Consider the following 26,312-nt stretch of genomic DNA (forward strand, 5'->3'; position numbering starts at 1 on the left):
ACAACAACTGTGGACTTTTTATATTGTTTGCTATTGTTAGCGTTTAAATTTACCAATGCTATTCTTTACTAATATCAAGCTACTTATTTCATCATAGGTCCGGCCGAATTACTAGATGTAGCTAGGAGTTGTTCTTTAGTTCATTTAGTTTCTATATTGTCTGTGATTCGCATTGACTGGCCGGTCACTGGATTCATGCGGATTCATTCAATTCAAGATGGCAGAAAAAACAAGAATACTTTTAAAAGACTTCTGTTTGTTATTAGATTCCTTTTTGAATAGTTTGTGTTCCTTATAAAAGTATTTTACTTCAAACTTCCTGAGTGTCTTATTTTCAGCATCTTCTATAGTACCAAGCTAACATTTCAGAATTGAGATGAGTAAGTCTACGCCCACCGGTAAGTGAATTTATTTCTGTGCTTAGTTATGAAAATTGTTATGGATATAACAATATGCAGTTTCTATGATTACTGAAAAGAAATTTACGTATTATTAACCACTATCTTAAGAAATTAATATCACGTAAAGTCCAAATAAGGTTATAAAAGGTAAAAACGCGATCATCAGCTATATTTGGCGAAAATTTTATCATTGTGATTAATTTCATTATCGAAAAGTGCAAAACACAGCTTTATAAGGTAGATTTGTATTAAAACTGTTGTCTTGCAAACAGCAACAGTGAATGCAAAGTACTTTACTTTACTTTATTTGAAATATCGCGTGCGTATTAGGCCTAAATGCAAAATGGAGAATTCGCAATTCCTCCCATTATTGTGAATTAGCAGTAGCAACTGTAGCAAGTCAATAATTAATAATCATAAAGTTTATTTCTCTTTGATTTAATTGATCAAGTAATAACTGAATTTTTACCATGAACTGACGATGTAATATCCTACAGAAAAAAAATCTTAATACCGCGATGTAATATCCACCATGGAATGCCAACCCTACTTTAAGAGTATTGTACTCTATATCATTTAAGCGTGATCTATAATCTATAACACTAATAGAGTACGCTAAAATAGCCTTTTTTTTACACATTTTTACTAGTCATATAATATTACGCAAAAACACATAATCAAAACCAAAAAAAGTCGACTATTTACTTTGGACGATCTTGAACGCAGCCACTTATGTCAAACGTCAAATGTCACATGTGACAAGTTATTTTGAGAAGTTTTTGAGGTTTGTTTTGTTTGTGACTTTGGTTTTGTTTGTTTGGAATACTTTTATCCATTCGTTATAACGTGATTGATGAACATTGATAACGCCGATCAAGCATCCTGTACTGATAATAATAACGCAAGTACCCCATCTAAAAATCGAAAAGTTTTGACGAAGAAAAAAAAAGGACACAGAAGTACACACAACTTTGGGAAAATGAGTTTTCATGGCTAAGAAAAGACTCAGAAAGTGATACAAATGCAAAATCCATAATCTGTGGCGAAGTTTTCTCTCTATTCCATCAGCTGGAGTTGTACACGTACGTAAGAGTGTTTGATTTTTCTTCTGTATGCTATCTGTTGACGAAAATGTTTTGTGTGTGTGTATGCTTTTATTGGTGCCTTAGTGAAGGTGCATGCATCATCTATTTAAAATCTTTTCAGATTTATCATTTCATTATACCCGCATGCTTACATTATTTTCTGTCATTTTGTTTTCTTATTTTCGAATCAATTATAAAAAAAAATACAACATATGAATTAAAACTATACATTGAATGCCTCTCCATTGAGACAATAGATAAACAATACTCCAATATACCTATTAGTTATCATACCACCCAGGCGGTTCAACCTGGCTCACAAACTGTAAAATTTTGTTGAACTTCTTTCTTTAGGAAAAACTTTTAACAGGAAAGATAAAGATGTCCTAATAATATAAGTTATCTATATGAAAGTCAAATACAGAGATTAGTCGAGAACATTAAATTACCATTTAGTACCTATTTAATCATGACCTGTAACAGCTGTATTGCATTTTAACGTTATTATTGTAAAGGTTTAGCATTACATTACTAACTTTCTTGCTTCCGAATATTATTGTGGATAGTAAGTACCTACCTGTATTTTAAACAAGTCAGGATATAAACAATGTCCAAAAAGATCAAATAGCACAGTCTATTCTGTGTAATTCATAGATATTCACATCGCAACAGGCAGGTCAAATCAGAAGTATTAATTAATACTATTAGTAATATCTGCAAAATCCAAGACGTATAATGTATTTTTTCTTGCTTGGCGCGGATCTTGAGCGGCCTTGGAGTGTCTTTTTATTTGAATTAATTTCAAAACAAATTTATGAAATGAAACATAAATACACATGAAATGCATAGAATGATTGATTTCGTAATTAAACCATTTATTCAATTCTTTATTTGTGAACATAGGTAATGTATGAATAACAGGTGTTCAGCAGAATATTGAGATCTGAGAGTACAAATCATGCACACATGCTATTTCCATAATTTAAACATTAGGTACAATAAATAATGACTTAACGAATTGTGTTAATACAAGTACAATAATGCCTCAATTAATAAATATCAATGTTGAATAACATTATTAATTTTATAATGTCATAGTGTATCATCAGTCAAATATTTATGTATAATAATGAGCATTTTCCTACTAGTAACTCATATAATTCCTTTTGAAACAAATCATAACTTAAACTGTGGACCTCCACAGTACCTAATTGGGAATTTCATTAAAACAAATTTTGGTCTCATACACAATATGTTATTTCTTCATCAATGCTGTTTTTACGACGGAAAACTTACGTTATTAATATATTGTGAACTACCTTATTAATCTGTTAAGAGTCTGGGAGACTTTGACAAACAAACATTTGTTTTACAAAAACCGCAACTTCATATATGTATAAAGATGGAAAAGTAAGTATTTTGGCTGTAGTTAATTTGTTTAATTGTATTTTTATTAAAAAGGACACACAAAGATTGTTTACCTTTTGTGCTGAGTGAGAGTGAATGTACATGCAATCACCCATTTTATGACATATTATTATCCGTATTAGTTTCAATATGGGTCTTTTCCAACACCTTTAAGAAGGCTGGACGTCTCAGACAACTTAAATCTGATAACATTATTTCCGTAGTTTAAAAACATTAAGTATAAATACATGTTATTATTCTGTTAGTAAATACCACTAGGTCCCTAAGTTTTGAATACTTTATTCATGATCTGCTAAATAAATATAAATTACCATAGGTATATTACAACTTTAATGTTTATGAAGTGTTATATTTTGTATTTTTAAGTACCTACTGCTTTGTTGAGTTTTAAGGAAAAGTCGTTATATCATATAGGAGACTATGATAATGGAAATTATATGTATTTACTTAGAATTAAAACTAATGTAACACTAACATAGTTGCAATGATAATAATCTATATTATGATTATAAGCAGTTTTAGAAAACAATATTTGTATTCCTAGACTTAGCAAAAGCCTTCATCTTTATTAGATAAACTTAAACGGGATTATATCCCATGCATTATCATGATACTATCTTACAAATGTCTAACAACAAACAAATTGCGGAACCTGGAATATTCTCTCTCTTCTTTATTGGTTTTCCATGACTTGTTAATACTAAATATAAATAAAACTAACTATTGACCAGTTTCCATACATAACAATGCCCAGCCTCACATTGATTTCAATCTAAAAATGCTTACATTTTGTGAACTTTAAAACTCAAACTACAGTGTGAAAATATCAATTATGCTCTGTCCATTATATTATTGGTTTTTGGACAGTTGAAATCCCATACATTTTTGACGACTAAAAGGAAAACCAACTTTACTTACCAGACATAAGGAAGCGTCAAAAAAAAAAAACAAAAACAAAGTGGAAGCTATATAAGTCTCTCGAGTTGATAATCACCTTGGTGTGAATCACATAACGTCAACAACACAGATTTAATTAAAAACTATACCATAGGTACTATTTGTTTATTTATTTATTAATTTATTTAAATAAGGAACACGACTACTGACCACATATACAGTCTAACTATAGTCATGGAAGTAAAGAGTGCGAATTTGTGGAGACTTTATGTCATTGCCTGTTGAATACTTACAGTTACAGTTAATTATATTAGGAAATAAAATAGCAATTGACTATATCGTTTAACGGATTGGTGCTTAGATGAAGGTAATAGATCAATTTAATACGGTATTTTACAATTAGTTCGGATCAATTTCAGTTCTGGACTTTATAAATAGACTGTAAAGCTTTTGCACAGTCAGTCATCACATCAAGTACTTTAAATATCCCTGTAGGAACTGCCAAGAACCCATCTCATACTATTTGGGCATAGAGCAGTAATTAAAACAAAATATTTCAAATCTATTTTATTTCCTACATTTCAAATATATATTTTATTTGTGACGCCGCTGGCTTGCTGACGTAGAGGTTCAGAATTAATTATACATGATCTTACTTTGCTGGCTTTATTTACAAAAGGAGAAGTCAAACAAAGTGACATTATCCTATATATAATCAAATATTCTATATTCAAAACTCGTAATAAGCCCACGTCCTCATAATATGGCGAGGTTGACATAGTACCTACATACAAATTTCATTCCATTGGGCCTATCATATATAAAGATAAAAATTCAATAAAACAAAATTAAAAAATAAACACCCTTTACATAAAAACGTAGAAATGATTTGATGAAACCTACTCTCAAATACAATTAACCTAACAGTCCTCCACTATTCATAACAAGGTGAATGAAATACTCTAGATCAATCTGAAGGCAATGACGGAAACAAAAAAAAAAAAAAAAAAAAAAAAAACGAAGTACTTATAAAGAAATGTTTTTAAGAGTCTTTATTGTACTTATCTACAAATAAAAATAGTAGGTTAAATTAATGCACTGTACTTTCTTTGAATATGCTGACATCGATGAAATTTATAATGAGATAGGATATTTAATCAATATTTTGCACATATTAAAAAAAAAAAAATTAAGTATACAGTAGCGATAGCGGTCACCAAACTAAGCTTGGTCTGTATCTTGAGGTACCATTGGTATCTAAGTATTTTCTAGTTTTAATTATGCCGACACTGAAAAGGCTGTTAATTAAAGGTAGCTATAAGCACCTACTTGTATTTACCTCTACATATTTTTATTTTATTTAATCCTTTATTGCACAAATATAAAAATAAGTGTACAAAGGGTGGACTTAATGCTACAAGCATTTTCTACCAGTCAACCCACAGGAGGTGTTTTTACCTACTTATATGTGTTTACTTACTTGCTGAATGCTTGATTGTAAATTCTTATCATGGCATGCTAATTATTACCATGCACCATGTAATATGCACAAATATTGTCATGTTATGTAATGATACTCTCAAATATTTATACTCTTGATTTTGCAACTCATATGCATACTAACTCTAATTATATTATATTCATTTGATAGAAAACTTAATACTTAAGATACGGTCAATTTAAAATAATTAATATAAAATTCCACGAAACTTTAACTAATTATAATATAATCATGTTACAATATAATAGGAATGCCATTACATCAACTAATTTATATATGAATAATTCATAATTAATTCGTGGCAACTGTAACACTTAACTTTTATCCGTGTCTCAAGCAATTAAAAACTTGTAATTGGCTATCATTATTTCAAAATTCTTATAATAAATTATTCGTTAATTTTCCTGTAAATAGATAAAGGTAATAAGAACTATTTATGATAAAAGTACATAATATAATATTATACCTTACTTAACTAGGTTCATTATTAAGCTGTGGATGTAACTTATTACTTGCGACTAATATGCAATTTACTCACTTTTCTATTCTAATTCCTGTTCTTGTTTTAGGATAGGAATATTTACATATTGTATGATGAATATGATGATGATAAAGAAAACGATGATTTAAACATGAAGATATAATTGGAATAATCATAAAATGAGAATATGCATATAAAAATCTACATAATGAGAATGGCTGAGGGTCAGCATTGATCTATTAAATCAAGATCGTTAAAACACTTTAATATAATTACAAAGAAAAGGCCGATTTAATATGGAGACACAAGAATATAAGACATAAAATGAAAGGATTGGAATACCTACATTATGAGAATATGGAAAGAAAATACTTACATTTTATACACATAATACAAGAATGTATTGGAATATTAAGAGAATGGCTGTCTAAAGCTCTATTAAATCAAGATGGTTAACACACTTTAATAAAATTACAAAGAAAATGTTGATTTAATATGAAGACACAAGAATATTAGAATTAAAATATAATAATTTGAATACATTATGAGAACATGGAAAGAAACTTACATTTTATATACATATATTATGAGAATGGCTGTCTGAACAGTATTGTCCTAATAAATCAAAATGTTTAACACACTGTTGTTATTATAATAAATGATGATTTAAATATAAAAATACAAGAATATTATATATAAAATAGAAGAATTGGAATATATTTTGATACTAAGATACCTGCATTATAAATATATTATGAGAATGGATGACCGAACAGTATTGTTCCGATAAATGAAGTTGAATGGTATGCTGAAGTGCAAGCGGTGCTCACACAAGGATGTGATTGGTATGCCGAAGCACAAGCGGTACTCACTGAATGATAATACACACACTTTAATATTGTTATAATAAAAGGTGAATGGTATGCCGAAGTGCAAGCGGTGCTCACACAGGGTTGTGAATGGTATGCCGAAGCACAAGCGGTGCTCACCTAATGATAATTAGTATATAGTGGCTGGTATGCCGAAGTGCAAGCGGTGCTCACACTGGGTTGTGAATGGTATGCCGAAGCACAAGCGGTACCCACTATACTATTTATCTGATAAAGAGTAAGTATGTTGTCCGAGTATATGTGGCTGGTATGCCGATGTGCAAGCGGTACTCACACTGGGTTGTGACTGGTATGCCGAAGCACAAGCGGTACCCACAATACTAGTGACATTTTATATGTAAACTAAGCCTATATTTCTTATAATACTCTTATTAAGTATAATAATACTTTCTTTCACTTTAATGTTACTCAAAATAAATAAAGATTATGTTTAAATTTTAAAAATTATATCAGAAACAAAATCATATCAATATTCAAATAATCACTATTTAATTTACCTACTCGTACGAATTAATTTGATTTATTCTGCTACGAGGCCATTGTCCAGCAGTAGAACACTAATAAGAAGGCCATTGTCCAGCAGTAGAACAACAATAAGGAGGCCATTGTCCAGCAGTAGAACACTAATAAGGAGGCCACTGTCCAGCAGTAGAACAATAAACAAAAAAAAAAAAAAAAAACTAATTAATATATAATTTGTGTACCTATTTCAGATTCTGAGGAACAATGAACATACAGTGTAGCCGACCAAAAATTCACCTAGCAACGTTGCAGCGTAGCAGACCAGCGTCAGACCAGCATTAAGTACATTAATAAGAACAGCCGGAATATGGTTTACTAATTACTTATAGTCTCTTTGAGTTTTGTTTTAATTATGATTGCTAAGTGCATTTAATATCACCGCATAGATATAATAACTTTATTAATTTTGCTAATTCATTCAGTTTGTTAACATAAATTTAGAACTTGTTAGTTAGCGTTCGAATGGCCGACAGGGAATGGGGACATTCCCAATAACAGGACGGCCGACTGTTAGCGTTTAAATTTACCAATGCTATTCTTTACTAATATCAAGCTACTTATTTCATCATAGGTCCGGCCGAATTACTAGATGTAGCTAGGAGTTGTTCTTTAGTTCATTTAGTTTCTATATTGTCTGTGATTCGCATTGACTGGCCGGTCACTGGATTCATGCGGATTCATTCAATTCAAGATGGCAGAAAAAACAAGAATACTTTTAAAAGACTTCTGTTTGTTATTAGATTCCTTTTTGAATAGTTTGTGTTCCTTATAAAAGTATTTTACTTCAAACTTCCTGAGTGTCTTATTTTCAGCATCTTCTATAGTACCAAGCTAACACTATGATGTGTGTGTGTGCCTCCAATAAAGACGGTCCACTGCTCGGTGCTCTGATCATGCTGACGAGGTATGCCGTTGGTGGAAATATGTAAGTACATTTTTTTCCTATTACCTTAATTAGGGATTCCAGAACCTGATAATGATGGTGATGAAGTAATGATTAATGATGTCACAGAACATTGGAATTGAAACAGGTCGTGGATCAATTTTAGTCGATTCTACATCATAATGTTTGCATAACCGCCGTAGTCAGCTAAAAAATATACCTATCATTGACTGAGGATAAAAAACGTGCGGCACTCACAATCAAACTTCACAAACATACGGTCATATCCGTCGATGTTGCAAACAATCGAGGTGAACCACAAACAAATAATGCATATATGAAAAAATCCCACTCGTCTCAATTCAACTTCAAACAAATCAAACTCTGCATGGTATTTCAATGGATTGTTGCTAAGTACTCAAAGTGACTAAAATTTTCAACAAACGCTATGGGTATACGAGTACATTACATACATAGTCATACAACAAATAGGTGCCGTAAACGGGAGTTCAACTCGATGTTTGAAACGTTCATAAGGTTTTTGATAGCGTTAAGTACCTGTTGAATATGCGTCTTGTTCTTCTTGTTAGAAATGTTCCTTATTCTCATATTTGTTGTAAGCCCGCTTTTTGGGCTGCGGTCAAATACCTACCTACTAGTTAATATCAGCGGCAGTTCAATTTGTATTACTTTATCCTTTCAATGTACCTACTTGCTAAGTTCAATATAAATGTCTTCATAAAATTATTTAGGTTTGAAATCGATTAAGATTTCGTAACAATCTCTTTATAAATAGGCAGTGAAAGAAAGGAGGTTTTCGGATATTAATTATGCTGTTAGGCATAATGGAGTATGCAAACGAGCCCGTTGTTCGAAAAGCTGCGAATCTGGTTGTGAATCAAAGTATTTGAGTTTGTGAAAGGAATGAAAACCAGCAAGATTTTGTCGCATTAAACGAAGTGGAATGGTAAATTAATCCATTAATAAATATAAGATTTCAATTAAAGACGGCTTCCATCATTGGCTGTTAGAACCTGATGGCGGATGGGGTTGTGGGCGGTGGTATTCTCACGACACAAGTGCGATAATTATATTTTTGGAATTAATGAGTTCTTTATAACGTGTTCATAATGACAGTTAATGAGTTCTTTATAACGTGTTCATAATGACAGTGTGCTCGTCACATCTGTCGAAGAACCTATAACCAATGGGGTAAACGTGTTGTGCAGTGGAGACCAAAAAAGTGTTAGGCAAAGGCTGCCCTCCGGCTAGATGGGGTGATGACTTGCGAAAAGTGTCGATCTTGCTTTGGGCCTAGGTCCAGCAGTGGACTGCTATAATACTGATGCTGCGTACTGATGATGATGTGTTATATTTAAATATTTATTAATAATTGTAATATTTTACGTCGACTAATCATTCGACTTTGACCTAGACTTTGTAATTAATGTACTTAACTACAATGTTGGAAGTGTGTAGGAAAATATCGTGAAACTTGCTCATCTAGTTTAACAACCAACAAGTCGTAGTGGACCAGCGTGGTAATATAGGACTCGTTTCTCGAGTGTTTCTCTGCCCCTGACTGTGCCTACTCACGGTTCTTTAATTAAAGACAAAAATAGTACAATAATCCTCCTGCATTTACTTTTTAAAGCCTGCATTTACGAAAACAATCTAAAGAAAACATTTTTCTGAACATTTCTGATTGAAACTGAGTCCGAAGGGAGGCAATGTAATTATAAGGAGGAAAACCGACGCATGTTTTATACCCACTTCTGCGTAAAGTAAACTCAACGTTTAGACAGGAAGATACGATACGGTCTCTAAGTCTTTACAGTAAGTAGGTGCGTAGTAGTAGTACAGATTTTTTATTTATTCGTATTATTATTATTATATAAGAGCTGGTTACATAAATGTTTTTTTCTGTACACGGCTTTAGGGTGGTTTCCCACCGGCGATGCGAGAAGAGAATGCTATGAGATAATTTAAATATAAAATTTCTAAGACATAGAAGAGAATGTCCAGATGTGACCCTATTCTGGTGGCGGTTTTATCTTGCAAACAATTTTAACTCAATTTGACACATTTCTATGACTAATATTTGCTACCACGTGAAAAAAATCACACCAGTATTTTCCTTGAGCTTATTTATTTTATTTATGAACACTTATACACAAAATACATTACGAATTTACTAAAAAGATATGTCTTCCATCCATCCGTCGTTGGTGGTGAATAGAGTTACATTATTAGCTATAGCGAGCTTAGCATCGCCTTAAAAAGTTTTACAGTGGGTAGTCCTGGATGAAAAGCATCCTGTTACTTGATTTCAGTATGAGGATATCGTACTAGTATCATTATCAGTATACCGTTTCAGTATGCTGTATCAATATACCGAATCAGTATACGTATCAATATGCCGTATCAGTATGAGTATCAGATTACCGTATCAGTATCCGTATACAGTATCAGATCAGTATGCAGTATCAGTAAGTGTACATTATATAGTACCCTGTATCAGATATACAGCATCAGTATACTGTATCTGTATCAGTATGAGCATACGGTATCAGTATAGAGTATCAGAATATAGCATTATTATACAGTATGAGTATTCGGTATCAATATACAGGATCTGCTTACAGTATCAGTATACATTTATAGAGAATCAAAATGTACCTACATTTCATAGATTCACAGTAATGTGCTAATAATTATGTAACTCAAAAAGTAACTGACAGATTAAAAAATATATTTCACCTAGATGTAAAGTTTCGTTACTGATCCAGAAATAACATACATCAACATGAATTGTTTTTATCCAGGACTTCCACGGTAAAACATCTTTAGCTGATGAGGCAAACAGGTAGTACCGCTAGTGTAAAGACTGATTTTTCAGCATATCATCGATCCCCGATGCCTTATAATAATAATGTCAATACCATAGAATTATACAAATTTAACTACACTTTAGTATAGCCAGCGACAAATCCGCCGGATTTTTACGCCCGTGAATGGGGGCCTTTACGGTGCCCTGCACAGTTCTAGTGTCAGTAGATTCTAGTGTCGACAAATGTACAGCGAAAAGTGGGTGGCTCGCTTACGAGTCACCTCCGACTAGGTACCCCTTCGGGAATTATAGTCGTGAGTTTATATATGTATGTAAGAAAGAATTAATAATTATAATTTCTCATGTTGTCTCGGATGGAAAATTTGTTTAATAATCTCTACATTCTGTATTAATGGATTACGTGATCTAAAACCGATTTACGGATTATGTTGAGTTTATGTTTGTATATTATTATAACATACTGAACAAACATTACTGTGTGACATTGACGAGTTAGGTACCGAATAGCTTTAAATGCAATTAATGATTAGCTTAAAATGATCAGTCAGAGGGTGTATCGCGAAGTCAAAACGAAGTAACTTTTACTATTTTGTATTAGGTATTGAAGTGTCAAATTCAATAAGGTATTTTAAATCCGAAATTCAATTTTATTTATGTATTTTAAACAGAAATCGTTGTCAAAACAAGTTCGCGATAGGGGTCCTGATAGGGTACGGCCCGTTGTAATGAAAATCACCTTTAAATCAGCAGTCAATATAATACATATTACTATTTTGAGAGGGTGTGATAGCTATAAATAAAATATCCATTCTTAAACAAGATTATTGATAAGCTGGCTGTTCATTTCCTAATATGTAGGTAAGTATATTCTAATAAATTCGAGGAAAAGTATAAGGCCGATAAATTTTAATTCAAACAGTGGAGTGTTATTTCATGATCATGAATAATCATGGAGATTTCGCATAAATTTGCCGAGCGGGGAAAGTTGCAACTTCACATTATGTTTGCGTAATCCTTTTCCGTAAACAAGAAATTGTTGTGGCGCATCTGTCACGAAAATTTTCAAAATAATTGATTTAGGGCACGTCTTGATTTAGGCCATATTCTGTTTGCCTCTCACATCTAATATGTTTATACGAAATATGTATAATAATATGTGCGGGTCAACCAATGAACGAGCGCCACAACACGGATTCCTCGGCTTCCTCATCCAGCCGCTACATACCGGCGTCCCGCCATGGTTATCGGTGTAGCGGGCAGGAGGGCGTCCCACTCTGAATTTGCTACCCGGGGAATGAGCAGCGCGATAACATAAAATATGCTAAATTACCAAAACTTCTATTACTTATACTTGTCTATAAATATGTTGGTATATTAAACGGTTCATTACTTTCAAAACTATGTCAACGCAGTATAATCTATGTTGTCATTATACCTAGATATCATAGCGGCGCGTTCGATAAAAAATAAACCACGTAGAAGCATAATAAGATCGCCCTTTTCCGTGTACTCTCGATCATTATAACTGTGCCCGGGGGTGGATAGCAGTTGATGACTTCCGGAGTAGCTACGGAACTTGTATACAGGCTGCTGCATAAAGGTCATAGTAAACCATAGACTGCAGTCCACTCATCATTTCTCATTTATGTTGGGGTTCGAATTTCGGATATATGAGTGTAAACCATGGAAGTAATAAGTACCTTAAGTACCTATTACTTCCATGGTTTAAACTCCATATAGGTAACTATCTAACCTCTTGGCTCTAGACTCATTTTCACTATTAAATAAATAAAAAAAAAAGTCCGCAGTACTGGGCATCTTAAACAACTTAACAGAAAGCCATTGTATTCTTAACTAAACTTTTCAACGCATGCTTCCGCCATGCTTACTTTCCACAACAGTGGAAAATAGCAAAGATCATAGCTCTATTAAAATCAGGCAAAGCAGACACTGATGCGACCAACTACCGTCCGATAAGCCTGTTGTCATGTCTCAGCAAGCTGTTTGAAACGCTAATTTATGTTCGTCTCATTAAAGTAACTCAAAATTTACTAAAAAACGAGCAATTCGGTTTCCGTAGACACCATTCCACTTCTCAACAATTGGCTCGTGTAGCTGAGCACGTTAGTCATCAGCTCAACTTAGGAGCTTCGACTGGAATGTTCCTGCTTGACCTCGAAAAGGCGTTTGATACGGTGTGGCACGACGCGTTGCTGCATAAACTCATCAGTAATCATGTCCCTTTGCCACTTGTAAAACTCATTCGTAGTTACCTAGAGAAACGGCAATTTTACGTCACAATAGACGGCCATCGCTCACAGGCGTATGATATACCTGCTGGAGTCCCTCAAGGATCAATTCTTGGTCCTTATCTATTCCTGCTTTTCGTCAATGATATCCCGATTCAACCCCACACTACACTAGCCTTATTCGCGGACGACACAGCGTCCTTTTCTTCTTCAAAAGATATAGATCTGGTCGTGGATCGGTTACAATTGTCCATTAGTCTGTTACACGACTACTTCTCCAAATGGAAACTGAAGCTAAATGAGACAAAAACTGAAGCCATAATGTTCAGCAGACAGCGCAAATTCCCACAAAAATCAATAAAAATATGCGGTTACCCCATTCAGTGGAGTAAATCAGTAAAATACCTCGGGGTACATCTCGACAGAAAACTCAACTGGACTACGCACACTACTGCCGTGAGATCGAAAGGCATAAAGGCTCTCGGAGCTCTCAGCCCTTTATTAAATAGGAGAAGCAATTTGAGCCCCCACACCAAGCTCTCCATATATTCCACATTAGTTAGACCATGTTTAACTTACGCATGCCCAGTATGGAGCGGCACTACAAATGCCAATTACAAAAAGCTGCAAGTGGTCCAAAATAAAGCGGTCAAAATCGCGTACAACACGCCTTTTAGAACCAATTTGCTGAGACTCCACTCAAGAGTAAAATACCCCACACTCAAAGAATTCATATTAAAACAAACACGCAAATTCTACCTACGAAGCAGCCCAAAACATATGAATGCTTTAGTCTCGAATCTTGGAAAATCACGATCACATAATTTGCCGTACATCGACAGCTATAAAACTTACCGTTTACCCCATCACTTAATACTTAACGAATAACATGTTTCGCTCGCTCCGTATAGCTACCGCACGCCGGCCGGCCGTGCATCTGTGGCGTCGGCGCATCGTATAAGTTATTACCTACTACAAACGGGTCATTTTTGAGTGCAGAGCGCAATTTAATTACGCTGTTGTCGTATTGTATTAAATTTGTGTGTTAGTTTTTAAGTTTCCTACCCACCTATGAGTGTAGTAACCAAGTTCAAATTCGGTTAGTTTAGTTAATCAATAATGTAAGTGTAATTAGGTTAGTTCATTACTTTTAGATAACTAATGCAAGTTAGGTATGTTTAAATGTTAAAATATAGTTTATAAAGTTACCAATGGTATCTAACAACCGTAAACCTACTTAGGTAGGTTTTACTTTTATTATTATATAATTATTAATGTTACAAACGCATGTTGTGTTGAACAAAACGTGTGTACCTACCAAATCAGCAAATTATGTTAGTTAAAATTAGTAGTTTCTATACATGTACCCCTTTTATATTATAAGTTTAAAGTTTTAAAAGGCATCGAATGTCTCAGCCTTATAAGCATTTTACCTACATGTTGTTGCCGTAAGTTTTGTTGAATAATCTTATGTCATATGTAACTTTTTTTATGCCAATAAAGATATTTTAAAAATCAATCAAAAACAACTTAACACTTTCTTCCGATAGGCACGCTACATACACGCTGTATACAGTCGATAAGTCGCTCGAGAAGGCTTCTTTCTTGCATCGCAACCTTCGATAGTAGCATATACCCTACTACGAAATTGTTCGAGTTAACTTTGGAGTGTCAAGTTATTAGTAAGTAGTACATGTAGTCTGACTAATTAGTCCACTCAAAACAAATATAATATACGTATATATTAGCTGGTGTCGGCTCTCATTCGTCAGGCCGTGGTTTCGAATCCTGCTATGTAGTTAGGTAGGTACAAATAAATTCTTTAGAAATAAGAAATTTAAGTACAATTATACCACGTATGAAGGAAAACATCGATCGTAAGGAAACCACATATAGATTCTAGATGTATCCCAAGTGTATTGTACAAAAACGGCCATACGGCTCGCGACCTATCAAGTGATTACAACTATACAGCGAAGCCAACCCCTTCGGGGATTACAGTCGTGAACATATATGTGTGAAACTTACAGTCATACTGTGAGAGCGCCTGCGCGTTTCCGGTGGGCAGCGCGCACAGCACGGCCAGCGCGCACGCCGCCGCCGCCGCCGCCACGCCGAGCATGCTGCGCGCCATCTCTGTAACAACACATGCAACAGCTTAGTAACTGGTCATATTGGATAGTGTAACAACTGTGCGCCATCTCTGTAACAACACACGCAACATCGGCTTAGTTACTGGACATATTGAATAGTGTAACAACTGTGCGCCATCTCTGTAACAACACGAGTGACATCGGCTTAGAAGCTGGTCATATTGGATAGTGCAGCCGCTAGTATACTGTAACAACTGCGCGGCACCTCTATAACAACACACGTGATATCGGACTAGCATCTGGTCTTAATGGATACTGTAACAACTGCGCGCCATTTCTGTAACAACACACGTGACATCGGCTTTGTAACTGGTTACCCATATGAAAAAATAAAATTCTTTAAATTATGATCTTTCTACATATTGTACCAAATTAATAGTCACATTAAAAAGCCACATTTGTCTCATTCCCTTGACAAACAACACAAAATAACAAAATGTATGTCTTCGAATTCCCAGCGGAGAGTTTTTTCCCGGAATGGCTTCTCCTAAACAAACCAATTTTAGCGAACCCGAAAAAATCCTTCTAATAAAAATGCGGCCTTAGGTTCTTTGCTAAGCGACATTAAAGCCGGTTTAGCGATTATAAATTCTATCTTGCACCTCTTAGTGTCGTTTTATAAATCCTTAGGGTAAAGCGAATAGAAAGTTATGTCACTGGCAGTACAAAGATAAACAGTACACACCTGTGGGTCCAAGGGTCACAAGTAGAAGTTGAGATGTAGTGAAAGTTATTGTTCCAAAAAATTTAAAGCCGTAGTTACTACAGAAGCAAAAACATCAATTATATTTTTTATGGTTTGGACAACAATCATTAATAGCATTTATAATTATATATTTTGATACCTTATAATTGTCATGTTTGTAAGCGTGAAAACTCTTATAGAATTACTGGGGTGGCACTGACTCCTCACATTACAGGTCCTAGTTTAGCACCTGACTCCATAAAATAGTTCAAACTCAACATAGATTTTATTGCTTTTGAACGAATACATGTAAGACCACAAAAACCAAAAATGAGCATCCGATTCGCGATCTCGGGTTGAACGTCCTCTGACTCTGCGTAACTTCACGTGACCGCCGCGCAACACAACGTTACACGCCATGACACGCGTGACGCGTCGCATTAGTGACGCGCATCACGCATCCATCATCCTTATCGCGGCGTGTTGCAGGTTGACGTGCTGACTGAGTTTTTTTTATTTATAAACACGATTCGGGTCGTTTAATTTCTGCTGCCGTAGAGGCGAATGCGTAATGATATTGGATATATCAGTAGGTTGGTAGGTACTTTTTCTGATTTATATTATGAATACTGCGTAAAACTTAACGATAACAAAAGTGCTTACCCTAGCAGAGCTAATTCATATATTTTCTCGGCTAAGAGTCGAAGTTGAAGTGTAGTGAAAGTTATTGCTAGTTACAGATAATGAAAGACTAAAATTCTTTATCACAAGGTGTTTTGGTCACTGTGTTATGTTATGTGATGTAACAATCCTATATGAAATCACTTATTGAATCCTTTACGACGTAATATAACCATTTCAAAATCTAAACGCTAAGTGATCCGTCAATTTACTAACCGAACTACCTAGATGCTCATATTAAACGGTAGCTAGTCAAAGACGCGAGCCCTGGGAATGCGTCGCTTGCAATTCCGACTCTACGGAGTTATCGACTAAAGTGCAACTTTGATTGAGGCTGTAATGCTTATTTATTACCCTAGAGACCTAGACTCTCAAGTTAGGACTCAGTTCAGTGTTACTATAATGAACTTGTTGTAACATTTCCCTGCATGTGCGACTATTCCTAGATGGAGGTGGGCGAGGCTGCCCTTGGACTTGTGATTAATCTATGCTACGTATTTTTTAATTAAGTTCAAAAGTTAGGTCTATGGGGATATGTGCATGTTGATTTGCTTTCCTAGCGTGTGATGCAGTTATGAAATAGAAGATGACGCATGGTTGTAATTGGAATTATTGGAACGATGAGAAAGTATTTAATACTTACATGTTTTTTATGTAAAGCTGATATTAAAATTTGTCTTGTATATTAAGGCCTAATTTCACACCATTCGGTTAGGTTAAAAATACCTCGGTTTGGTTACATCTTGGACCGTAAATGTGGTATACCTGATATTATATTATCGACCAATTTAAAACGGTTCCATTGTTTGTTATTGTTGTTTTTATTACATTGAAAGTTTTTACTCGCCCAATATTGGTTACTCAGAAACACAACATTATTAGATAAATGAGTACAAAACAGGCAACGGAGGCTTAATGCTAGGGTTCCATTGACACGCTGTGGTTACAGAACCCTAAAACAGTCGTGTGATCGTGTCTCAATTTCAATGCTTGATATTCCCATTGAGAAGCGAGTTTCATTAGAGCTCTCTTTCAGGCTTCAGCGTCCACAGTGTTCAGTGTTCAGCTGTCAGCGGGATCCAGTGTTCATTCAGCCTATGAAAAATAAAGCCTATTCTACCCGGTATTTAGATGGCGACGTTGTGACATATAAATACCTTCATTTATACTGTAGTTATAGGTTAGAACCTATCGTCATGGCGTTTTTAGCGATACGTATTTCGTATTGATGGAACCCACCCACAGTTAATTGCAATTACTTATTTATAATACCTGTTTTCTTTAAGGTTTTGAATTGAATTAAAAATATATAATTTTGGTCCTTTGATAAACAATACTAACTATTTGGCGGTTTTAAAAAATATAAGTACTCGTAGGTACACACACATACACGCTGATTAGACATAAATCATCATTATCTGATATTGTATAATAATTTTTGGATTTTTATTTCCGTTCGGTTATTAATTATTTTGACTCTGTTTCGCAATTTCTGTGCCAAGGTTATCTGAATGATTAAAATAATGCCCTCACTCTTTGAAATTATGTTTTTTCATGAATTTTATCATGCATCAGAATATTTTATCGCACAGATAGGTAACCTTTACCCAGTCATTGCTACACAAGCTCCTACACTCGTAATGATAGATTAATTTGGTGCTCTTGTCGCTGGAACTTATTCATTGCTGCCTAGGGTGAAATAATTGTGGTACCTAGCCCTGTAGCACGGTGGGCGTGGGGACGTGACAAAAGTTCTCCGTCGCGGTCGCTCTTGAGGCTGCGAGATGTGAGTGAACTTTTATCACGTCTTAAATGCGCCCTGTGCTAGCCCTTCTAGTCAGGCTATGGATTAAGGCCCTCGGGGGTCACGGCCACACGGGTCAGACTTCTATTTAGGATCCTTCAGCATTCACGATCACTTTAATATTTATCTTCTTAAAGAGCAGTAATTACATTATTAGTCGTGAATGAGCGGTCGCGCGGCGGCCCGTGAAATGTACTCGGATTTCAAAGAAGGATGTGTATAAGAGATTGACCATTCCACTTTTATGTTCAAAAATATATTTTCTAGTGCCCGCATCACAACATCTGGATAAAATGAAGAGTCTTTGAAACCGGGTGCGTATTGCGACGTATAAAAACGAAATGTATAATTTCACATTAATAACGTTCACAACATATAATGAACGTTACGTATAACAACAACATCTATATTTTCATAAGGTATAAGATTCATTTGGTATAACGTACATTTCATATAATATCAAAATAACTAACACTCATGAGGACTAATATCAATTCGTATAACATACATTACGTATATCAATTAAAATATATACTATTATTTTGTATAAAGTTCTTCTCATATCACATAATCTGCGTTTAATTACCCAACGCTGTCAAACCCCCTAGCACCAAAACCTAAAGGTAGGTGCGACGACGAGCAAAGCGAGGAGGAGCGTGTTAGGTGCACATGTTCGTCGAAACCAAAGCGGAGCGCAGCGAAGCGGAGCGGAGCGTCTCCCAACATAGCTTCAATAATAATAACGCTGTGAAAACCCCTAGTACCAAAACCTAAAGATAGGTGCGACGACGAGCAAAGCGAGGAGGAGCGGTTAGGTGCACATGTTCGTTAAAAGCAAAGCGGAGCGCAGCGAAGCGGAGCGGAGCGTCTCCCAACATAGCTCCAATAATAATATATTTTTTGTTCATTATACATAATGATATTACTCGTATATCCGTTGAATAATATATGTTATAAACGTTATATATTATGAACGTTATACATTTTAATCGATATATCAATTGAATTTATAGTTTTTGAACGTTATCCTTTACGAAATTATGTATTTAGTAATTATACCTTTCGTTTGTTATGCACAGTGATCGTTATACTTAATAACTTTATATCATATGGGCGTATACCTTGTGAATGTTATACTATTCGTTTTTATACCTCGTATTACTTACCCTTTGAAACCACATGTGAGTGTGACCAAGTTAAGGAGTCGTAATTTTGACCGGAATTTCATTTTTATCTTTGTAAAGAAATAAGCGAATTCAGCACGATACTGTTATCACTAAAGGATAGAATACTTATAATTTTTTCTTTTTGTAAACTCCTAAGACACGACTGTGTGAACTCAAATCAGTGATATGAAAAATGCCGTGAATAATAATAGGTACTTAGTTTTAATTTAATTTGAATAAATACGCAAATTACCGCTACGTGCTAGACAATAATACAATGAAATCTGACACTCACGTTGCTCCAAAAGAGCCTACGCCGCGCCGTACCGTAGCAAAGGAAACAAAAAAATTCATAACTTACAAATCGTAATCCTAATCGTACCTATTTACGTGACTTTAATATTTTTAGGGCAACACGAGTTTAGGTGCACACAAATTATATAAGGTATCCATATTGTACGTAATAATGAATATGAAAGCCATTTAGCTTTATTTTAGATACAGTTTTCCAGGAAAAACGTTTTTAAGTGGTTTCTCAAACAGTTTTTTTTTCAGGGAAATAATTAGTAAACTAAAAGGAAGCAAAATCTTAAAACGTTTTCAGTAACGGAGTGACGATACTTGAGTCTGTCTCCGTGAACAAAAAGACATTAGTGGGGAGACGGCTCGCTACAATATGGCTGTGCGGAAGACGCACTAAGAGATCGTTGTATCGCTCTCATTTCAACCATTTTAACTGTCTACAGGATGTTTGGATATTGCAAAAGTGCTAGCGGTGACACAGAGAGTCATTCTGAACCACGTTATTTTACGATTACGATACAGTTTTACGAATTTTTAGTTTTTTTTTTAAATCTGTATAGAAACTGTGTAGGTTTATTTGGTATTTTTATTATCATCATCAGCAGTACCAGTGCACTGTTAGACTAGAAAACCCTTTATTTCTGGTTACCCTGGCAAAAGCCGCTTATGTGAATAAGTCCAAGTTTAATTTCTGAAGGGTCACAAAGAGTATGTTCAAATTATATTTAAAATTCTGTTACAATAGAGTCTGAAACCCATATGTTTGCTGAAAACGCAAAGCTCTTACAACGGCTGAAGATGTTTGATCGACCCGGGGGCAGGAGGGAGTCCAAGTAGCAAGGCATATTTTTACAGCAAGATTATGTGTGAACTTTGGATTTAACCCCAAATAAACCTCCATAACTTAGTTTATCCATTAGCTTTTCCGCGCGAGCTTCGCATCGCATTTAAACACTTTCCTGGGGCGATGCCGATAAAAAATCAGCCTATATACTGCACTCAAGGGAAGGTGGGGCATCATAATGGTAAAGTGTAGTGTTATGTGGTTTGGGTGCTATTTCAATACAAACAAACAAAAATAACCATTCCAATTTATATTAATGTGGAAAATATTGCTATATGAGGTCTTAGGACTCTGACGTAAGTAACAGTAAAATCGTCTCACGAAAATAAAGTAACTTTTTGGTAATAAAATCTGCATCAAGTAGGTAAGTACTTATAATAAAAATCCAATTAATTACACACTTAAGTAGTTACAAAGTACTTTATCCGCTTGGACAATAAATGTCATTTTAAACCCCGATGAAAGATTAATCGCTGGACGCAGGTGGCTCTAAGAATTCTAATCAACTGAATATTCTGGAAACTTCTGGAATATTCTCGAAATATCCGGCCGAAGTTTAAACTCGACTTTGAGCACTCCGAGCTCATTGAAAAAAATAACGATCTCTGCGTAGTTAAAATGTTTCGGATTGGTCTAAACGAGCCACGAGCCTTTAGTTTGCTTGTTTTTATTTTTAATTCGTAAATAAAATTATTTAAAAAATGTTTAGTTACTACGTATTCAGGATTTCAGATCTTCTTTCAATCCATATGCTACATTTTTCTAAAAGGGTTAAGTACTATAGCCCTGCCAAAAAACAGTTTTTTTTGTTGTTTTGTGAGCATTATGCTCATCTGTATATTAAATAACTTTAATAACATATCACTGGTACCGTCCGAATTTAAACAAACGAAAATGTAGTAAATTAAAACTGTTGGTCTTGTGTTCAATATCTGTGGTTGCACCGAGTGTGGGTCGACGCGATGTGCAATTTGCCGCTCCGGCGATCAAAGACTTGGCCGAGTGTCGGCAGATTCACGTAAATGTCATGAGCACGGACACTCTAGGTTTCGGCTGGTATCCCAGTAGGCAAATTTATAACACCTTAAAAGGTTGCAAATTGCGTAGAGTGAGCGTAGAACTACTAAATTATAGACATTCGGTATACTTACCGCTAACTCAGTCGGCAGCTAACAGTTAGTGTTACCACAATACTTAGTAGTATTATTTCGCGATTGTTTTTTTTATAAATTAATTTGTTCGTTACGGTCTGTTGCTCGCATTTTTAAAGACATAATTAAAACTTTTACAAAAAATATTCAGTAAAGCCCTTGATAAAATCAAATTTGAAAATTATAACTATGAAAGTGATCAATCATCGGCTTTATAAAGTTGCGCCAATTAAAAATAACAACCTTTAATAAATTCACTTTCGATGAGAAAGTTTTTCAACTTTTTTTAACAAATATTCTGGTTCAGGTAGTTAGTTCTGTTACTAGGTACTTAAGTACTACTCAAAATTGTGTTCTTGTCCGTTCTATTCTCCTATTCTATTCTTTTCTATTCTAATATGTAGTACAATGTACATAGATGCGGACTTCTTGTAAAAAGATAAAATTTAACTTTTCAGATGATAAAAATTTAATTAAATTCTCCAAATATCTACTTCATAAAGGAAATGAACATTGTACAAACATGCTATTCCTAGGAATATCTATATGCTTTGTAAATAGTATTGATGAAATATTTGCAATTCATAGAACAACTAAATATACTCATATTGATATTTGATTTTCCTCTCTTTGTTTTTGCATCAGGTTTGCATCATGCTTTTACATATTAATTCTAAATAAACACAATATTTCGTCCTTTTCACTCAGGTATTTATTTAAGTACTTACCCGTGAGAAGTAAATAAGTACCCATATCAGCTTGACAACTGTACTGTAGGTATTGTACCAGCTGGTAGATACGTTGATCTTACTAAACACAACTTCTACAAAAGCGAACACACTCGACAAATTCTTTAGGAAAGTAGCAATGTCAAAATTACCCTTTACCAACACAAAGCTTTGATCGTGTGCACAAAATTGATTTTGTAAAATCTTCCCTTCTTTTTTCACATTCCCCGATAGAGCTTCACATGTTTTTCAGCAAAGAGCGGTAGGTTCCTCTCTTAGCATCATTAAGGATAGTGGTGCATTCTCCTTTATATCAAGTGGGCTGGGATATCAGGGAAAAAGGAAAAGCGTAGACTTTGCTGACGACGACCCCCTTATCGTATTGTCAATAAAGCTCATTTTGCATTGTTCGTTGAAGAGGCTGAGTGACGGCAAACAGTGGAGTGAATACTGCTCTCCTTTTACATTTTGCGACGTCAAAAAAGTAGGAATTTCAGGAATTTCTAGAATTTTCCTACAATGTCATATTTTATAGAGTGCAGCTGCAATCTTTTCGTTAAACGTTTTATATTACAATACAGGAATGTGATACTGGGAGATGAGAATATATTTTCCGTGGGTTTAAGTACTGGTAGAAAATGATTTTACCATTAACACCATTTGTAGGTATCATTTCGGTACGACGTAAATCAGAAAACAGATCTAAAATATTATTTCCTACCATTTTATATTTTAATTCAATTAAACTGTGATCGTTACTAAGTACCCAAAGTCATATTTTCTCAGTGAGGCGAGCAAAGGGAATCAGGGCTAACTTTATAATTTATTTCAGTTTAACATCTTAATTCTACAAACAGAATTAACAGGGCGCGACCGCAAACAAACTAACTTACTTCTAAAGTTGTGTTCTTTTGCCACAAATGACAAAACATAAATAATAAAAAAATACATTTTGAAGAAGTTCGTGAAGTAACGAATACTTATTTGTTGAAGTCTGTCGTTATTGTTATGATTTTTTATAACTGGGTATGAATTATTTGAATTCAAGAAGGATTTGTTACATACCTAAAGCCTTCGTTCACCATATCAATTTTCTGTAGGTAGTAGGTAAACAATCATGGGCGTCATCTAAGTTTATTGAAATAATCGCCACCCTTGGCAGGCGTTTTGAACATATTACACAACGCTAACACCCAAGACTCACCCCGGCTGGGAATCTAACCCGGCACAGCAGTTAGGTTTACTAATCAGTGGTCCACAAAAAACTATGCTTACGATTGTTATTGTTAAAACTTTAACAGCCAGTGGCTGATAAGTTAAGACACTTCAACACCAATTAAAAAAAACAAAAAAATCTTACGTAAGTACCTACGAAAAAAAAACATAAGCTAAGAAGATAAACTAAATTTTAACGTAAAAGTGCTTCCATTTGTGACTATTACATTGAGTAGAATTTCCTTGCCGTTTTCCGTCTGCCGTCACAAATTGTCGGCTTGCCGTCAGGAGATTAAATTGCCCCAACAACATTAGCCCTGTGTGGGGCAATATGGATAAGGTGGCGGGGGCAATTATGTTAATGCTTTAAATACGGAGGTAGAAACTGTTTGGTGTAGGTTTGCCGCCACCTATGTTTTAGTTATAAGTTTAAATGTTATCTGAAGTGTTTTTTAAGTAGAATTTTAAAGTACTAATACCTACTACCTGTTACTTTTGAATTTTTGCTAATAATCGTCTTCGAAATAATCAGCCTAAATTCTGATTCTCTGTATTCTTGGTAGCCATAACGGACTGTAACAGAGCAGAGAAATACAATTTAATTGAGGTTTTGATATTTCAAACGCCTAAACACTTGAAGAGTGATTTGTGAGGCCTGGGGTGGTTAGAACCATAGAACATGTTAAATATAAACATGAAACATCTACAGTTGGCTGATATACTTCGCTCTTCTCAGACCACAGGTTAAAAAAACAATATCGTCTGGCAATCTCCAACGAACCGGGTTAAACAGTCGGCATTTTCATACCCCAGAATGGTGTTAAGATTGAGGAGTGCTGGATATATATGTAGTATAACTAACAATTATATATTTCACCACTAGATTAAATTAAATTATGTACACTATGAAGCATTGTTTGAAAGTGTTTTAAACATAAAGTTATCATAACTTAGGTAGTTAAGGAGTAACGGGGAAAAGTCTTGTGTTTCTATAATAACATAAGTCTAAAGCTAAAGTATTGCCAATTAAGTATCAAGTCGCAACTATGTACGACGCATAAATTGTAATATCCATCTAAATAAATGACAGTGTCGATCAATGAAATTACCAATAACAATACAAAGTTAGAAGTTAATAGACTTGAAACGTCGTCGAAAAAAATTAGTATCGACAAAGGGGGAGGCAAATTAATTGAAGCCTTTGAAGATATGAATATAATATAAGTAAAACAGCAAATTCATCAAATACTTTATTTGATGGTAACTGGAAGAGTTCCCTTAATCTTCATAATTGCCCTTTGTGGAGCGCCCACAAAAAACAGACTCCATCTAGTTACTCAACCTTCAAAAGATGAGACCAGTTCAAATGTAATGGGATTAGCATGGAGCTGATATTACTTGCATGGTAAAATATTGCTTCCAATGGGGATGTTGTGCTTTATTTATATAAATGTTAGTGAATATTAACATAGTTTAACTAAGTTTCTCTTGTACTTCCTGTGGGTTGACGAGAAAATGCGTTTAGCATTAAATCCACCCTTTGTACAATTATTTATATATTTGTGCAATAAAGGATTAAATAAATAAAAATATATATTTAAAATAGTACCGGATGTATTGTTACTCCATAAAAGCTTGCTGCGAATCTGAAGAAAATACGTTTTCTACTTCTTTTAATGGTCTATCTTGTGTATTTGTGTTGTGGAATATTAATTGGAATTATTTACTATTAGATTTAGAACTATTTACTCACGCACAAGCATAAAATAATAATAAACGAAAAATCTTTCCTTTTCATTTTAATTCAGTTAAGTGGTGTTAAATAAGGCGAGTAATGACTGAAGAGCGCCACAGATATTATACTCGTAAACCTACACATAAATAATATAAAATCGATATTTTTTATATAAGTAGTTTTTTGGACATTTGGGTGTAATTTAAATACTTAAAAATGTTAGTCTCACTGTACTAGATTCCTAAACTGTAGGTAAATACCTATGTAAATACGGACCATACTATTATCATTTGTTTTGATTTTACTGTAATAGGCGCCTTACAATGCCACATCTGTTGCTTATAAAAAGGAAGCATATATTTTTACGGGTGTTTAGATTTCTTTCCAATGCGTAACTAAATATTTTGTAGAAAAATTTGTTTGTACGAAATTTTTATACAGTTTTTTTTTGTATGCTGACATTTAAAAAGAATTATCCGCTACGTTAACTACTGTAAGTATCTAAGGCCGAACCAAAACAAGTGACAGACCAGAATAATTTACTCAAGGCAATACAATCAAATCTCACAACAATACAAAACTAGGACAATGTTGGTATCGGTAACCAGAGCTATATTTTATCAAAAACAACATATCCGTTCAAAAGCTATGCCACTTAT

The 26,312-nt window shown here is 34.3% G+C and overlaps 1 protein-coding gene and 1 long non-coding RNA gene across 4 annotated transcripts in view; one reads left to right on the forward strand and one right to left on the reverse strand.

Annotated features, from left to right (window-relative positions):
* The window catches only part of LOC105384465 (short neuropeptide F), a 77,624-nt gene that overhangs the window by 16,585 nt on the left and 34,727 nt on the right, over positions 1-26,312 (reverse strand). For both annotated transcript variants that reach the window (XM_048623295.1, XM_038106752.2), the window contains exon 3: positions 15,217-15,324. In XM_048623295.1, coding sequence (XP_048479252.1) covers positions 15,217-15,322 — 106 coding nt within the window. In that variant the 5' untranslated portion in view covers positions 15,323-15,324. The remainder of the gene's footprint in view (positions 1-15,216; positions 15,325-26,312) is intronic.
* Positions 81-7,994, forward strand: LOC125489026. Of its 2 annotated transcripts, none has more exons than XR_007266675.1 (3): positions 81-398; positions 5,882-6,900; positions 7,397-7,994. It is a non-coding gene; the product is annotated as an uncharacterized LOC125489026 (long non-coding RNA). The 2 variants fall into 2 exon arrangements; XR_007266674.1 differs by lacking the exon at positions 81-398 and adding an exon at positions 963-1,483.

Source organism: Plutella xylostella, chromosome 9 (genome assembly GCF_932276165.1).
Source record: "Plutella xylostella chromosome 9, ilPluXylo3.1, whole genome shotgun sequence".
Classification (NCBI taxonomy): domain Eukaryota; kingdom Metazoa; phylum Arthropoda; class Insecta; order Lepidoptera; family Plutellidae; genus Plutella; species Plutella xylostella.